This window comes from Solanum pennellii, chromosome 4 (assembly GCF_001406875.1).
Source record: "Solanum pennellii chromosome 4, SPENNV200".
Classification (NCBI taxonomy): Eukaryota; Viridiplantae; Streptophyta; class Magnoliopsida; order Solanales; family Solanaceae; genus Solanum; species Solanum pennellii.
This window is the reverse complement of record NC_028640.1, coordinates 73455220-73474548: the sequence shown is the minus strand read 5'-3', so window position 1 is coordinate 73474548 and position 19329 is coordinate 73455220. Positions and strand designations below refer to the sequence as shown.

The 19329-nt window shown below is 26.4% G+C and overlaps 1 protein-coding gene across 1 annotated transcript; it reads right to left on the bottom strand.

Moving 5' to 3' along the window:
- Nucleotides 1-2045: 2045 nt before the first annotated feature.
- LOC107017105 (snakin-1) lies at nucleotides 2046-3017 on the bottom strand. The gene is made up of 2 exons (XM_015217382.2): nucleotides 2860-3017; nucleotides 2046-2459 (listed from the first exon to the last, which is right to left on the bottom strand). The coding sequence occupies exons 1-2, from the start codon at nucleotides 2939-2941 to the stop codon at nucleotides 2275-2277; spliced, it is 267 nt and encodes an 88-aa protein (XP_015072868.1). The 5' UTR covers nucleotides 2942-3017; the 3' UTR covers nucleotides 2046-2274.
- Nucleotides 3018-19329: the final 16312 nt, after the last annotated feature.

Sequence of the window (19329 nt, the reverse complement as noted above, 5' to 3'; positions counted from 1 at the left end):
GTGTGATACACATTAGCCGTTAATGTATATGTATTGTCTGCCAATTTGAAATTTTTACTTCTTCCAGAGGTAGTAGAAAATTACATTAATGCACTATACAATGGATTATAAAAATCAAAATATAAGAATCAAAAAGATAAATATGATAATTTGATACATAATAAAGTAGTCAACATCGTCACTGTTTTGTGTCATATAACTATTATTGAAACTGATACATAGAGCTCTAATTATAGAACATCATAATTTATGTATCAAGATTATTATTGAATAATGTATACATATACATACCCTTCTAAGTTGGACAAAATTGAACAAACATGAAAGATTGTAGATACATAACACACCACTGATTTGGTAATGGTGATAAAATCTCTTTAGGTACTAGAAATCGATAAACTAGATAGAATAAATTTAAAATTCAAAAATGGAGTGATGAAGACAATTGTTGATCCGTGGGAGTGATTTCAGGCGTGAAAATAGAAACAAATAATTTTGGATTAGAATGTTGTGAGTTGTGTATCTCGAAAAGGAGAGAAGGAAAGGAAAATAAGAATTTTGTAATATTTTGAAATGGTAGGAAATTTAAAAGAATATGAAAAAAAAGATTGTGTAGTTAGATAATTTTTTCTATTTTTTATGTATTTACTTTATGTTTTGTTTAAAATTTTCTATTATATTTGTTTAATTTCCCGGGATAAAAGATCACTCTTCTTTTATTTTATTTTTGAGAAATTTTGTCCGATTAAAAAATCCCACAAGGTAATTTATTTTTTCTTGAAAATCAAGAGTTTTTAACTATAACATTTTAGTTGAAAACTTCTACAATTATACTATATAGGTTACGGTAAATTTATATTTTTAAAAGCAAACACCTATAAAATTAAAATTCTAGATATGCTACTGAATGTAAATATTATGATTTATTTTCTCTGAACTAATATAATTTTTAGATTAAAAATAAATTGAAGTCTTTATTGAAAAACCTATCTACACTTTAAATGACAGATAATATTTTTGAATTTTCAATGAAACTATTCTCTTCTTCGTATTAGTAAATATAATTTCATATAATGTCATCCAACCGTTTATATTACAAATAAATGATTATAATTTTATTAATTTAAATTAATTCTTATTAATATAAATATAATTAATAACATTATCATAAATTTTGAGCATACTATATTTATCTAGTAAATTGTATAAATAATGGAGACAATTTTAACAGTTTTACAATTTATGTCTATTTTATATTTAAGAAGAAACAAACATAAAAAATCCAAATATGTGTCCAAAGCTTCCGTTATCTTCTTAACAATAAAAAAAATAAAAATCATGATAATTTTTTTATCAATCATAAAAATAAAATTAGTTGAAGATGCTTGAATTTACAGTAAAACTATTGTGTTCTTCATATTAGTAAATATAATGTTATCCAGCCGTTTATATTACACATAAACGATTATCATTTTATTACAAATATAAATATAAATAATAACATTATCATAAATTTTGAGCATACTATACTAAATATAAATAATAACATTATCATAAATTTTGAGCATACTATACTTATTTAGTATGATTGTATAAATAATTAAAACAATTAAATAGTTTTACAACTTACTTATGTGTGTTTTATTTTTTATTAAAAAAAAACATAAAAAGTCCAAATATATGTCTAAAGTTTCAGTTATCTTTTTATCAATAAAAAAATAAAAATCCTGATGATTCTTACCAAAAAAAATATAAGTTAATAATAATTTTAGGCCAACCGGTAAATAGAAGGTATTTGTTATGATCTTATTGTTTCTAAATAGCATTACATTTAATAAAAAAAATAAAATAAACATTCTTTATTAAGAAATTTCTCAAAAACTATCCATCTCTAAATAAAAATGAATTTTAAACCATTAATTTTATTGACTCACCGATATTCAATTTAAATATTTGTCCCCAAAAAAAAATCAAGATTATTTGGGTAAATAAGCTAACTAATTCCCAAATTCTTAAATTGCAGTTGGAGATATGAGCTATTCTACTTAACCAAACAGTAAATTATTATTTATAAGAATTCAAAATCATATTACATTTATAACAAATCAGAAAAATTACCCAAAGAGTTCAAAGAAGAACCCATTTATTTATTAATATAACAAACGTTTTTTTTTTCTTCTAGTTTTCAAATTATATGTATAACTTTAACATACCTAGAAAACTTAATATGTAAAGACCAAATTTAACCACTTAGATATTTAAAATACATCAAATTCAAGGGCATTTAGACTTGCCCTTAGAGTTCTTCTTGTCCCTATAACAAGGACATTCATGTTTGTTACCATAAGTTCCAGAAGGCACGCATTTGCATTCTTCACAACAAATTCCACAGTACTTCAAGCATCTGTCTGCAAGTCCTGCCTTTGAACATCTCAGCTTGCACTTCGAATCACAAAAATCTTTAAAAAAAGAAAAACCTCATAATTAGAACATATAACTTTCTTTTTACTAAGAGTGTGTAAGAATAATACTGTGTGACAGTCAAAATAAACAAAAAAATATTTTACTATTTGAGGTTCAGACCCAAAATTCTTTCGTTCAAATGAAAACTCATTACCACTAGGTAAAGGCACAAAGTGTATTCAATTTTAAATATATATTCTTTAAATATAGAATTTGACATATAATTGGACACCCTGGAGTGGCTATAGCTATGCCCTTGACAAAAATTACATATTCAAATTTCGCTTGGTTAGGTATGAAAAAAAATAGAGTATACGAAAATCTTACTACTACTTCTGAATGTTTCCAAAAAGACTAGTAGCAAATCTTAAAGATGATTGAAGAATTGGTACTTACATGAACCAGCCATAGTAGTTTGAATGAAAGAAGGGGTAATAACAAGAGTGACCAAAAGCAGAGTTAATAGAAATAACTTCATTTTTTCTAAGATGAAAATTTGATGAAGTGAAGCATTAGTAAATGGTTTTAATGGGAGAATATATAGCCAGGAGAAAAATTGGTGGTCCACTTAAAATGTTTTTTTATAACTAATTAAGTAAGTAAACTGTGGGTGGGTCTGACAAAACAGGATAAAAAAAATTCATTTATACCATTTTCAAATAAATACATGATACATATGAACTATTATTAGTTAATCATAATAAATTAATATATATTTTCATTTTAATCTATCTCTAATTATTAAAAATAATAAATTAAACGGAAATATTAAATGCGAACAAGTCATTTTTTTAAAGTTCAAACAATCAAATGCGTTGATATTTAATAAAAGTTGAATAAAAATAACTTTGTGAAAAAAATGAAAAAAATAGCAAGTAAAATTTATAATAATTATCTTAAAACATAAATTTTTTATAAATATCGAATACAAATAAATAACGATAACGATAGATGTGGAGTGGGGCAGTTGGAGTATTTGCACTAATTAAATAAATTCAGTACGTGGTTACGCTAAAATTCATGATTTTGTCATCTTCTGTTTTTAGTACTATGTTTGGCATATGTGCAAGCTGGCTATTAAGAAGACGTTTCGTTATAGATTTCTAAAATATTTTTATTTTATATTTAAAAGTCATAAAATTACGTTTTTTTAAATTTTTCATAAAAAAAAAGTAAGATAAGCTTATCCTTATTCTTCTTAAACTTTATTTATGGTTATATATTTGAAATTTATAAAGTTAAAGTTAAACGAAATTTTTTATCTAATTATATTTTTTGTATTCGAGTATGAATATATTAAAAAGTTAAATTAAGTTAGAAAATAGTTTCAAAGTGTTTTCTAAAATTTAGTTTGAATTTTTCTGGTCAAACATTAATTTTATAATTAAGTAAATAATTTTATGGCTAAATATTTCATTAAGATTTTGATGGATTTTTAATATGTACTAGAGTTATTATTATAAATATAATTCCTAAAGTTCACTATGAAAAAATTAAGCAAGATTTTTTACCCAACTTCACTTCAAGTTCCCACTTGTGTGTAAAATCTTGTACTGAACAATTAAGCTTTCTTCACGAAGTTGTACAATTGATGTCAAATTTGGAAGTTTGAATTAATATTTTTAGATGTTTTATTCAATTTTAACTTTCAAGTATTCTTTTTTGTTAATTTTATCAAGATATTTATCCAAACTCTAGACCACTTAAGCATTCAATCCAAAGTCGTACAATAATAATTGAGTGGCAACAAAATTGTAATTCATTTGAAATCTCTTAAATTGATCTTACATATTTGTCATAACATTACCGACTTTGATTGTGGTGCACTATCCTTAATCAGATGTCTTGAGTTTAAGTCTTAAATATCAAGAAAATCTTATTTGAAGTGTCTTTCCAAATAAATTCTACAATGTGCAATTCAAATTTAATTGAAACTCCAAATAGTGGACGTAGAAAATAAAAAAAAAAACTATGTGGTTGTAACTTTGTATAATAACATTTCTCATTTATGTAACACTTCGGGAACTATGAAAATTTCTGCTCTATGTTCAAATTAATATATGTGATCAATTCTTTCTTTTAATATTTTCGAAATTAGTTATTACTAAAAACAAAATGAAAACAATGTATTCAACGGCGAAGCGAGAAATTTCACGAAAGGGTGTAGCGAATTCTTTTTGCTACTTGTGAGATTCAACATACTAATATTTTAAATTTGTGTGTCTTTACTCTTTCAAGGCACCTGAAATCACTAGGCTATCTCATATTGTTATGTGAAGGATGTCCAAGATATGTTATCTAGCCACTCTATATATCATTTTACTTTATATATACGGTATAATTTTTCAACGACCCTAACATAAGAATAGCTGCACCACTTAAAATATATTAAGTTGATTATATTTTGATTTTCTGATATAACAACTATCGTGATTCATACGTTGAATAAGAACGACAAGTAAAGTGATTCGTGGAGAGGGTACTATTGATGATATTTTGCAAAGATTTGGGACCGATGCATGTTACTACCACTTATAATTATGACTTGTCGTTTGTTGATAATTTAGGTGTAATAGTGCTTTTCATTTTCATTTTCTATACCCCACCATCATGTGTGGTTTGCATGGGCACCTTGTCCTAGGATGTTTTAATGCATTTACATCTTTCTACACAAAAAATAATTGAGGAGTATTAGAAACATCCTTCTGAATTTGATGTAAATTATCAATTTTGTTTTTAGATTGTTCACAATTTTAAAAATATTCTTCTATTTGAGTAATTTAACTTAGATATACTTCAGATCTGTCGCATGACATATCAAGTGATCTCAATTTTTTATAAAAACTTAGTGATCTAAATAAAAATTGAGAGAAGTCCGAAACTTGTTGAGAATTAAGGTATATATGTAATACTCATTGTTACAATCTTAGAAATATATTTAAGTTTAATTAATCAAGTAAAATCGATGACTTTTATGGCTATTAATAATTCAAGCACCAGCTGGTGTTGCTATTTTAATGAAAGTGTAGTGGTCCTAGACTGGATCTTTTTGCAGATCCATTCGTGCAATTCACGTGATATGTCTTAAATTTGTCCAATTACCCTATCAATGCATGACACGTGTTGTTATTTTTTTAAAATCTAATTTTACTTACTTTATTTGATAATCAATGTTTTACTTTTTGAAGTTGTATTATTTTTATAAAAGAAGTACAATAAATAACTACTCTAGTAAAATTCTAATTTATGATAAAATGTCTCCTAAATGCAAACTATTGGCAAATTCAGAAATTTTGACAAGCATATATATATAAGAAACAAGGATATGTTTGAAGAATTATAATATATTTATATTAAATTATATTAATTCAACTAATTAATAATTCATAAGCGAACTCAGAATTAAAATTTAACGAGTTTAATTTTTATGATTTTTAGCATGGTAACTTGGACAATGACAAAGAAATTTGTACTTTTCACTAGAACAACACTTGTTTAATTAATCTTTTTTGTTACTTACTTGTGAAGGCTTGGATCTGAGTAATTAGCTACTAATTATACTTAGTGATGTCATGTTAGAATAAAATTTTATTATTTAAAAGCTTTTTTTCTTGATACTATATATTAAATTTTTATCAAATATAAATAAATATTATAAGTGTCGGTGCCCAGATCTTAACTCTTGTCCTATTTTGAACTATTATTACCCCACTTTGTTTCCTACGTATTTAATTGCATATTGGTTTGTAACTTTGTAGAATAATAAACTATATGGTATAAACTCAGAGTTAAAAATAAATTCAACTAATAAATATAGTATATTTTACTTTAATGGATCAAAGTGTAGTTATATTGAATAAACTAAAGCAACCTGCTTAACTCAATTTTAAATCCATCATGCGAGTTACACTTTTCTATAGTATCGAGATGGTTGAGCCAAATAATAAGAAGTTTCGGATCGATATTATATGCATATATTTTGAGATCATACAAAACTCGTATAATGTGATTTATGTCTTCTATATAATTAGTTTTTTTATTATATTAATGGACACAAATTCCTTTGTAATATAAAAGAAAAAATGAATCGAGTATTTTTTTTTTTTGGTGAAATAATATTTGGCTCATTTCTCTATTTGTTATGTGTTTCAATTTTATGCAGGGGCCATATAAATTGATGAAAAAGTGACATTTTGTGGGTCGTTACATGATTTTCTAAATTGCAAACAAAATACCGTATTGACTTTATACATGGATGACTTATCTACTATCAACTATCAAAAATTGTATTACTTATGTTGGAGTCCATATACACCCGCTTATAGAAGCGGACTCACATGTATAGGTGAGGATGCACGTGCTCCCATTAATTTCGAAAAAAATTATGTTTATGCATGTTTTGAGCCTTGAGGAACGGATATATACATTTATTTATATAATTATACAAATAAAATTATTCAAGCCAACAATCAACATGTATATTCCCCACGCCATTGACCACGGAGCTATTACAATCAACTGTTATAACAAAGCTAAAATATAAGTACTTATTAGCTTAGAAATCATATATAACCTATATATTTATATTTTCGTCACTGTTCACACCACTATAGTTAATTGGACACGAATCATGATATTATCCCTCAATCATCATTGAAAGTTTTGCCAGTGCCTACATTAAAATAATGGTATCTTCACGATCTTCTAAATCCTAAGTTCGCCTCTGCCTACCTAACTCACTTCGATCCAGCTACCAAATGATTCTTAAGAAATCAATATCAATGTTAGCGAGGTCTGATTTTCATTCCTATACCATCCAATGACTCATTGTTAAAAGTGCAAGGATAAAAGTATAATCTTAGCATTTTTAGCCAGTCCATAGAAAAAAAAAAATCACCCATCTAATCGTTATAGTTTGCAAGTATCGTGCATACTTAGTTAAGTGCATTATCAATATACATACTGATCATACTTTTTAATATATTGAACATATTATACTGTGATTATACACTATATATTAGTAGTTAATACGGCGACTATACACTATATATTAGTAGTTAACTTTTACAAATTACTCGGTAAAGCAAACTTGTACTACTTAATTACTCATCATAGTTATAGTTTGTTATAATTAACACTCACGACTAACATTATGCATTAATTACGTGGGCTGACTTCGAGTTTGTATAATTAGCCACATTTGTATATGTATAATTCGCCAGAATATACAAATACATGTGTATAATACATAATTATCTAATCGATATACATATACAGTTCACCTCTCTCCCACTCCCTCTCTACCCTCTCTCCTCCCTCTCCTAATCTCGCTCGCCTCTCTCCTCTCTTTCCCAATTTCGCCTGTCATATATACAAATGCATATGTATAATATACATTTATCTAATCGATATACATATACAATTCACATCTTTCCCACTCTCTGCCCTCTCTCGTAGCCTCTCTCCCAATCTTGCTCATCTCTTTCCTCCCTCTCCCAATATCGCTCGCCTCTCTCCTCTATCTTCTAATATCGTTTTCCATATATACAAATACATATGTATAATGTACAATTATCTAACCGATATACATATAAAATTCACCTCTCTCCTATTTTTTGCCCTCTCTCGCCTCTCTCCTCTACTCCCGATCTCGCTCGCCTCTCTCCTCCCTATAACATGTAGGTACGAATCATAATTGTTAAACTATAGCTATGGAGAGTAATTATGTTATTTTTTACTGGCTATATGTGAAAGTCCCTAAATATTAAGATTCTCTTTTTAATGTGTTCTATTGAACTTCATAAAAAATGTATAGTGGATATCCCAATAAATTTGGGCCTCAAAAGGCCCAAGCTATTTCCCATTTGAGTTTCTTCTTTGATGGCTTTCTCCCATGTTGACAAGTGATAATCCTTGTTGGGCTGGAATTTGACGATTGGGCTGGGCTCTACTCAATTCTGTACGACCGTCAAACAAATTTTTGTCGAAACTTCAAAATGTCCGGATGTTTGTCATATGAATCTTCAAACACGATATATCTAAAATTATTTCAAATGGTTAAACGTGTCGTAAAAAGACGATACATACTAAAATAGTAGTACTCAAATGAGTTACCCAGGATTTTTTTTTTCACTTTAGTTGTATCGAACAATTAAATATTCCCAATTCAATAAAGCTCACTAAAGCTAATTAATTCATACATTGACACTACAAACGTAGTGAACGTGGTACCAGTACTATACTTTATAATCTTTAATTTTGTTTATATATGATAACATTTATAAAAATGTGGTCACTATTTTAATTTAACACCACAAGCGATAACCAACGAATATAAATATCGCGTAATATAAAGTGAAAACGAAGTTATAATAAAGTAATATTCTGTCGAGACACTTAATTAACTAAATGGAAAGATCAAATCAAGTGCTATCTTTTTCTTTAATCTCTGCCATTAATTAAATCAGATAAATTATTTGTTAATTCAATTCTAAATTGATTTCTAACATAAAAACAAAAAAAACAGACCAACCATTTAAGACTTTCTAAACCTGATTATTAAAATTATGTTGAACACAAAAACAACTTGTGGGGCTTGTCATTGATTTTGTGATTATGAAATTAATAACAAGTCATACCTCAATTGCCCCACCTTCTACTAATTTCAATCTCTCTCTCAACTAATTATTAATCACAATATCATTTTTTTCTTTAAAATTGATTACGCAGAAAACAATAATATATTCAGTGTAATTTCATAAGTGTAAAAAGATTAATACAACACGAGGATGATTTTTTTTACTTTTATATAAGTAGGGTTGGACAGCTAGTCAACGACTCTACTCTTTTAAGTGAAAAATCAAAAGTCGTCTGCATGTGTTGTGCATCTGTAGCGTTCTACTCGTGGAGAGAGGAATGCGGAAAAATGGAGTCCTCGCGTCTGCGCTCAATCATATTTTAAAAGTTAGATTGAATTTCTAAATAATATTCTCGTCTAAATACATTTAATTTTAAAATTATGATTTAATTCAATGCGTTTTAGTGCGGATATAATATAAAAAAATAATAAATTCAAATATTTTGCATTAAGTTCATTACACAATTTACACCTACTCATGGAAGACTTCTCTTTGATAGAATTAAATATTAAGAAAATGATTTTCATGGTATTCAGCTAACAAAGAAATTAATTGATTTTTAAGGCCGTGATCTACCTACCATAGTTGATGTTTAATATTTTTTATTAAATTGTGGATTTGTGATTTTATACGTGTTTTGAATTTCTGTAGTTTGATTAATATTTTTCTTGGTCAGATTATTAATTCTAATTATTAATTACCCGTTTACTGTAGTAATATAACCCAAAGTTCCACTTCCAATGAAATAAAATATCATGCTTAATTATGAAATTGCACAATATTTGAACGAGACGTTTAAGAGTACGTATGTTGATCAAAATATACTTTTTTTAATAACCTATTCACATTATCAAATCCTTACCCGAATAAAGAAGGAGAACTGAAATAACGTAAGATCAACTAATTAATTATAACGTACGAACACACAAATGCATGTTCATCTAGACACATGTTACATTAAAACCTTGGTGTGATGGAAAACGAGTCGAGGGTGACATGAACAACAAAAAATCATATAGCTAATTCAAATTTGTTTGATACTGAAGCATAGTTAATGTTTACTATGCACCAAATGTTTGTTATAGGCACAACGTGCACACCATGTTACCCATAATTCATGTATTTGCATGGTGAAACACCTACTATGGACAAAATTATTTCATTACAAGTATTGTTCCTTTTAATTTATTATAATTTATTGCTCAATCATTATTACTTTTCTTATAATTAGGGCAAGATTTGACTATGCATGTAATGGAATTTATACAGAATAAATAAATAATACAAAATAATAAACATATTGCTAGAATTAATTTGTATACAGTCAATGCAGTACTGTGTATAATGTGTGATGTGGTTGGCATTGGAAAAGAAAAAAAAATGAGTAGGAAAGCCAACAACTTAGAGACAAACACCTAATGACATCAATCTAATATTTGTTGACAAAAATAAGGTAGCTAGGAAAAAATAGTGTTTATATATTAATTTTGTGGAGTTTAAATAAAAAAATATTTGTTTCATATCTCTATATACTTCCTCAATTTCAAAATAAGTGTTTTCTAAGTAAAATTCACGTTAATTAACAAAGGAAAAAAAGAATAAATATATCTCCAAACTATCGTAAAATATATTAAGATACATTCTGTCATACTTTTGAGATGTTGATGTCCATATCGTCTAAAAACTAGAGCATATATGCCTTTCACTCTAACATAATATTAAATAGGGACACGTGGCACAATTTTATCCGTTGATAAATGTTGAATCAGTGAATAAGATTATGACACGTGTATGTCCTTTAGTATGAAAGGTATATATGCGTCAATTTTTGGACAGCAGGGCACCAATGTCCCAAAAGTATGACGAAAGGTATTTGCATACCATTTACAATAGTTCGAAGGTATATTTGTCTTTTTTCCCATTAACAAAACAACAAATGCAACATGTAGTTTACTAAATTATATCCTTATTTATAAATATTTTTTGAGAAGTAAACCGGAGATAAAGTCAGGATTTGAAACTTACTGAGTTGGAATTTGTAGACCTTTTAAGTTAATAGATTCTAAATAAGTTTTACATATTAAATAGATTTCATAAGTCAAAGACAGAGTTTTGATCAATGTTATTAAATTTAGCCGAACTTGTATACCTTTGTTGTTATTAGAAAGATAGAGTATAATAGTATAGTTGGAAAAACATATTACTAATTTTTATCTTAATTACTATTGTGATACTTATTTTGGATATTTTTTTTATTAAAATGATATTTATTTTGATACGAATCGAAAAAAATAAATAAATGAAGAAGATATGTAGGTCAAAGCACCATGCATTCTCTTCCGTCAATTGCGCCAAAAGAAGTCCTTATTTGATACCTTCGTTGTTGACATTCCCATATGCTTTTGCTCCCTAAAATTTTTTCCACCAAATGCAATATAATAAAATTAAAAAAATAACAAAAATACATTATATTTTGAACTGTATGTGTGTGTGAGTTGTGCCCCATTAGATATATATTTGACAAATATTAGTAAAATTATATTTAAAATAAGTGTTTGTTTATGATAATATTCAACTTTTAATTTGAAATATAGCATTTGAGGTTTGAAAAACAAGTTTATAAGTTTCTTTTTTAAGTTTTTACACACATAACTTTAATTTTATTTTTGATGTTCAAACATAACTATAACTTTGTATTCTTTGGCAACTTAATTTCAAATGACACTTTAAATATTATTTTTTTAAAAATAAAATCATGCTCAAATGCCCAGTAAATATTGGTAGTCAACACTCAACATGGCTAAGTTTTCGTTTATAAGTCTTTAATTATATGTTTGATGAGGTCAGGTTGGATAATACATTTTTGTTTGTTTGGCTAATTCATTTTTTAAGTTAAAAGTATTTATTAATATTAATAAATAAATAAAAGGATTGTTTTAAACAATTAAGGCGTTCGACAAAATACTTTTTTTTTTTTAAAAAATGATTTTTAGCCATAACATATATAAATACTTTTATGATGTTGGAAGGAAGCTGAAACTTCTAAATTTGTCATCGAAGTAGAAGCATAAGCAAAAAATACGTACTTTTTTTCGAGAATAAAATTATCTATAAAAAATACATGTTTAAACATATCCTCCTTATGTTGAGTATATTTATATATTTAAATTATAACATAGACATTATATAATCTTCTTAATGTTATTGTATTTTAAAAAAATATATATATATTATTGCTCAGATTGCAAACTTTTTATAGTTGAGAATTCTCATGTATTGTTTTTCTATATTTATCGATTTTATGATAGTCTTTTATAATAAATGTTTAGATTCAATATTTACGTGATTTTTTCATAAAACGACACTCTAAAAGTTTATTTGGAAAAAATAGTCAATGCAAAGTACTGATAGATATGTTTATCAAGTAATTTTGTCAAAACACAATTTATTATTTTTCTAAAGTACTTTCTAAAAAAAGTATTTTGATAAAAACGCATCACAAAATAATTAGATTAAAAAGTTTGACCAAATAATCTGTCTCTTCATTTGTTCGTTATGAGTAGATCAATCAAAATAATACAAAATGCATGTTGCACAACCATGTGCTTCAATAGTGCCTCAAATAACATATAATAGAACCTATTAATGCCTATGTTATTAAAAAAAAAAAAATCCGCGTTCGAAATCTATATTGAAATTTTGATCAAGTTTGAATTGCCTACACAAGATTTTCAGTAAATTTTTCTTCGTACACAGGATTTAAATTTAAAATATCTAATTATAACTAGTTAAAAATGAAACAATTTCACCATTATATTATGTCTACATCATCATTAATAATTATTATTCCAATGTATTAACATGTCGCAATTATTCAATGAAATAATGAAAACTATGTGGGGTGTTTAAAAATAAATTTTGGGTTAAAGGTGTGTAAATGAGTGGCAGAAATTGCAAATAGTCATAATTAACCATTCAAATATATAAAAAGATTTGTGATTAAAGAAACTCATTCAATTCTCCAAATATTAATTGCATTACATAAAGTGGGAAAGAAGGAGGATTACAAATCTCAAGGTTGTCTAAGAAGAGAGAATCTAATTATATTAGGAAAAAATCTTTTTGCCAGAAAATTTAATTGGAATAATATTTTAAGTGTTATTTTATTTTTTAAAAATATTTTTACACTTTTATCTATAATGAATTCTTTTCTTGTACTAACATTTTTTTTTTCTTTCACCGCAAGAATTTCTTTAGGTATATAATAAAGCAAGGGCGAGGGCGAAAATAAATTAGTTAAATTTTATCTCGATTATCTAATTAAAGTAGTATTTTAGACAATATAATTTTAATAACAATGACAACTAAAAATGATGAAAGGAATATTTATTTAAGAATCTTGAAATTAAAGAATGAGTCACCAAAAGTTCTTATGTATTATTTATCAACTAATTAGTCACTTTATTTAATACCTTAGATTTAATTTTATTTCAGGCCTTTTAATTTTAATATCTTTTAATTTTTAGCGATAATAAATATACGTATTGAGTGATATTATTTGATTGTCATTAGATTCAATGTCATTATAAATTTTAGGAACATTACAAAAAGTTCTAATTGTCGCTAAAAATAAATATTTAATGATAATTAAGTTATTATCGTTAATTAATCACCACTAAATATCATTCTTGGATGTAATAAATATTGTACTTATTATTAATATGAACATAGATTGTGATAGAATGATTGAAATTTATCTACCCTAAATAAGAGATCTTTGAAGCATCATCATAAAAATAAGCCTTATACTGCTCGATTCTAAATTTAATCAAAATTTTAATAAAATCAAACGTCGAATGAGAAATCTAAAAGAAAAAACAATATTGTAGGTGTTGGCTTTGGCATAAAACAGGAAGATGTGCCCCTTTGTCCGGACCTCTTTGGCATCCTTCACTCAATCGATCCCTTTATTCTTTTTAAGTCATCACAAAACCCATACTCTCTTTAATTTTTGTCTTTCTTTTTGTCCTTTGCATTTTTTATTTTTTGACCAACATTACACACTTCTCAGTAATATATACATTATATAAATTATTATAAAAATAAAATAGGAAATAGGCATCAGATGATGAAATTTATATAATAAAAAATGAGTATCAAGTTGTGAACTGCGATGGTCTTTTCTTATTTGGAGTTAATGTACACGTCACTTGATTCCACTAAAGATTGAGAATCGCAATCTCTGAGTTATCTGACTTTTGACTTCTACAAACTAAAATATATGTTCCGTTCTCGATTCAAATATTGACAGAGTCAGAATTTTTTATTAAAATATTAAATTATATAAAAAGTTAAGAATTAATTTTGATGGAGCTATAATTTTTCATCAGTAAAAATTAAAGTAAAGTATCAATAAAAATTAAAGTATCAAATATATATATTATGAAGAAGTCAAAATAAATAAATAAATTAATGTTATATATATATATATATTAGTTTTTTCATATATCTAATTAGTAATACCAGATAGAAATAAGTATTTTTCGAAATTAAATAGGCCAAATAAAGTGAATTACATAGGAGATTAACTTATGACAGTGGACAGAAAAAATTACACCACCAGCTCATTTTTAGAAATATTTATTTTTGAAAATATATTACTTATAATTAATATTTAAATAATAATAATAAAATTATTATATGATAACTTGAACTCTAAATTAATTATATGAGTTTATTTAGAATTCTTCTTGGTTGTCAAAGATGAGCAGATTTTTTGCAGTGTTTTCGTGTCTTCATTATTTTTACCTCATTCCTCGTCAGCACCGTTGAAGCAATTTCGAGACAATCATCAATGATAACTTTTTACTCTTTTTTTTTAATCTAGACTAATTAACTTCATAAAAAACATCATTCATAACTTATTAAGTCTTATTTCTAACATGAATTTTTTTTAATAGATGCTTCAAGTTTTCTCTTCTTAGTTTTCTTTTTTTTTTTTAGATTCTCTTCTCAGTTCATCATTCAAAATTGATGGTTCAATGGATTACAAATTTAAACAGGCAAAATTGACTCAGTTGGTGTGCACTAAAAAAACACACAAAGTAATCTTAACTTTAATCACAAACAAAACCTTTCATGTTAATGATTTCTCATGACACCACATCATGTTTTATTTTTTTGCCCACGTTAAAAGTCTTTACCTATGCAACACACAATGTGTGAACCAAATTTCTTTTGTTTTGTTCTTATAAAAAGTTGTCATTTTAACTTTTTTTTTTTTTTTTGAGATGTAGGTTGTAAATTAACATGACACACTCATACGGGCGGAGCTGCAGTCTCTAATAAAAAAAAAATTCAAAAATTGATTTAACGATGTTCATTTTTAGAAGTTTTCATTTTGTTTTTCAAATAAAATCGACATACGAAGGTTGTTAGGTCGATGCTTTTAATATAAAGAACTCAAAAAATGTAAATCAATCTCTAACTCCGGATAGCGGTGCCATGGTAGCATGTATACCACAATCAATATGACACTATAAAAAAATTGTGTATTACATGAGGATTTTTTCAGAAAGTAGTATGATAATTTATTTTCATTTGAATTTTCATATTAATTCCCAAAAAAAATCCCATGTCATTCACACTATTTTTATAGCATATATTGGATCAATTTTAAAAATTAATTCAAACCTTAATTATTTTTAAATAAATTAAAATTTTAAATTTATAAATTTTAAATTTCAGCTTAATCGAAAGTAATAATGAGTTACATGCGTGATCGTCATTGTCCATCCAATTGCTTGAAAGCATGCATTGATTTCAGCCTAATATACTCATTTTGCATAGTCATCATTCATTAACGTCACATGGCTAGCCAAGTTAACCTAATTCAATTATTTTTAATAATAGTAGGCTCATTAGATAAGCTTCTTAGGACATAAATTCTCACTAATTTTTACATTTGTTAATTGAAAATATCAAGAAGAAGAAAATGAACTTTATGAAAAGAGGAAAAAAATAAAGTGTATTAAATGATATTATAATTTTATAGTACAATATTCTATAAGGGCCAAGAGGGGTGCCAACCCGGCGCGATGGGCGCATAAATTTTTTGAAAATAGAATTATCTAACCACTTTGATTCCTATGGCAAATTTGTCAAAAAAAAATATACTAGTATATCAAGTTGTTACCTATCTTATCTTTAGTCAATTAGTCATCCAAATGGGAAACAAATAAGATAGTTGCTACATGGGCATAAGGGGTCCTTTTTTTTGTTGTTGTATTAGAAGCCAAGAATAACAATAGTTACAAAAAGTCGGAGATCGAGTTAGAATTTTGAGTTTAGAGATTTTAAATTTTTATAACTGCTATTTAATTAATGTGTACTTTGGATAAGCGTTTTGATAGATTCAGATAGTTTTGTTCTTCGGGATCAACAATTGATACTACAGGGATATTCACATGTTGTACATACATCGATTACGTCTTTCGACCTGATCTTAGGCTCTAGCTCACCCTTTGTGGACGAACCTTGCAGAGAAACCTTTAGGTCTCACCAATATTTGTGTTGGCTTTCTCATTTCCGCTTCTCTGGAGACTTTTCTCTTTTCTCTGAGAAAGAATTCTCTTCTACGATATATTATTATATCACACACTTTCGATAAATTGCTTAGTCTCATTCATCTTTAGCGCAAGAGCGCTTGAGCAATGAGCAATTACACGCTTTTTTAAGGGTGATATCCTTCTGACTGTATCAAAGATTTCAGTCAATATCATCGAATTTCACCAAACCAGTTGTCAAAACTATAGCTAAGCAGCCCTTGTACAAAATTGTAACCTTTGGTCATCATAATTAAATGTTTCTTAGAAGATTAAGGACACCATTCATGAAAATAGAGTACTTAGCTTCTAAGTTCTCTTTTTTTTTTCCCTACAAATATACGTAAAAGATCATGTTTGGATATTTGTCAGCATCATTTTAGCTTTTACATCAATTTATCTACTTATACGTTAGCAGTATGGAATAAGACTTGAAGCTACTCTTCAATTATCCCTATTTACTGTATATTTTAACAATCAAGTCATCAAGTCATTAACTTTTTATAGTACAAATACAAATATACATAGAAATTGAAACTGTAGAGCGGTAACTGGTAAGTATTGTTAAACAATTCACTCTAAAATAAAATTTTTTGACGTGAATGTAAATTTAGTCGGACTTCAACGTACAGAGTCAATGATCATAAGAATAAATAAAAGAAAAATAAATGTCATAAAGAGACAAAGATAGAGGAAGGCGTTTCACTATCAGTTGGGGTTAGGATTATAACTCATCGGCTGCTCCACTTCAATATATATATATATATATATATATATCATGAAAGGTTAGTATGGGAATTAGTATATAATTTTGGGTTGTTTTGTGTTGGTGTTAAAAAATTTAACTTAATTTAATGTTTAGTACGTGTTAAAAAAAAATTGTTCTAATAAAAGATATTTTATTTTATTTTTAAAGAATTTATGTTTAGAGAAAATTATTTTTAAATTTTAGACCAATTAAACATTGAAAAAAATGAAAAATATTTTTTACGAAATATTTCTTCCATTTTAAACACACCTTTTATATTGATTATAATAACATTTAGCAGACGTTTGACCATAGAAATCAAATAGTTTTTCACTTTATATGAATTGTAATTTGTTACGATGATATTTATTTGTTTGTATAGTTTTGACTTGAAATTAAATTTAAAAAGGTAAAAAGATATATTTTTGATTTGTATGGTCTTGAACAAAATTTACTTAGAATATATCAAAATATCATTTAATTCGTGATCATGATACATAAAAGTTAAAATTAAAGAATTATCAAAAATAAAAAAAATGATATTCTTTTTTTTGAATGGATTAAAAAGGAAAGGAAGATAAACATATTAAAACAACAAAAAATAATAGGTTTTATTTAAATTCTGTATTTATTTTAAGAAAATCATTAAAAACCCAATAACTTAACTTTTTTTTCCTTTACTGAATTCATAATTTTAAATCTCAAATTCCCAAACCTAATTTAGGTGATCTAAATAAGAAATAAAATCATTATAGCATCATTTTTGTAGGGTTCACTTAACCATTTCAAAGAGCAATCAGTAATATGGATTTACAATTAACTATTTTCTCAGATTGTATATTACTTAATTATTATAATCAAGAAAACAAAAAGGGGGAAAAAGCAAATAGGGGAAAATAAAAAAAAATAAAAAATAAAAAGGAAAAAAGTGAGAAAAACAGTATATTTTGCTTGTAATTTTTTCATCTTTGGAGCCTAATTGCTTCTTTCATACCTCTATTTTTACATACACCTACCTTGCTTCTTGACATTTCACCCCACCCAATGTACCTTTCTTACACTAAATGACACTTTTACCCATCACATTTCCCTTCATGTAACCGATGAAACTGATCTCGTATGATCACTTATAAATTGAATAGTCAGATTTTTCAGATATTTTTAATATAAAATGACATAAAATCAAAAATAACTTTATCAAATACTACAAAGTCAATTCTCTTGTTTGTTGAGTTTATTCATACAACAACAACAATATTTACATACTGAAATCATCAAATTAAGTGGAGGTCTAAAAAAGAATAAAGTATAAACAGATCTTATTATTATTTTATGGAGACTCTTGACTCAAGTGCGTCAAATCTAAGTAAAAAAAAAAAACATGTCAAATGGTCTGATAGTAGATGGTAAAAGAAGTAAAAATACATGTCCTAACTCATTAATTTAATAACATCAATAGAACAATAAAAGTACAAATGTCAATTCATACGATATTTTTTCCTTACTCAATAATTACGTAAATTAATCAATTATATGTTAAATCAATTTCTTGAGATTTGATTTTTTTTAGACCCTATTAATACCGAATGTTTTGTATATTGTGTTTATCATTTTCTTTAGTCAAATTTTCCATTCTACTTTATTAGGTGAGTATTATTCTTTTAGAAAAGAAATTAATAGTTGTAATTTTTTTTAATTTTTTTTTAAAAAGATAATATCATAAGGGTATATTTGTCATAAAAAAAAGTTATTAGCATAATAAATCTAGGGAATGATGAGTAGATTAGGATTTACATATTATATAAACGCAAAAGCATGGAAATGTTTTGCTTCTTCATAACGGCATGCCCTTTACCCCACCCCCACCCCCACCCCC

Coding starts and splice junctions, on each gene's coding strand:
- LOC107017105 (XM_015217382.2), bottom strand. CDS start 2,941: ATGAAGTTATTTCTATTAACTCTGCTTTTGGTCACTCTTGTTATTACC. Junction 2,460..2,859: donor AACTACTATGGCTGGTTCAT/GTAAGTACCAAT, acceptor CTTTTTTTAAAG/ATTTTTGTGATTCGAAGTGC.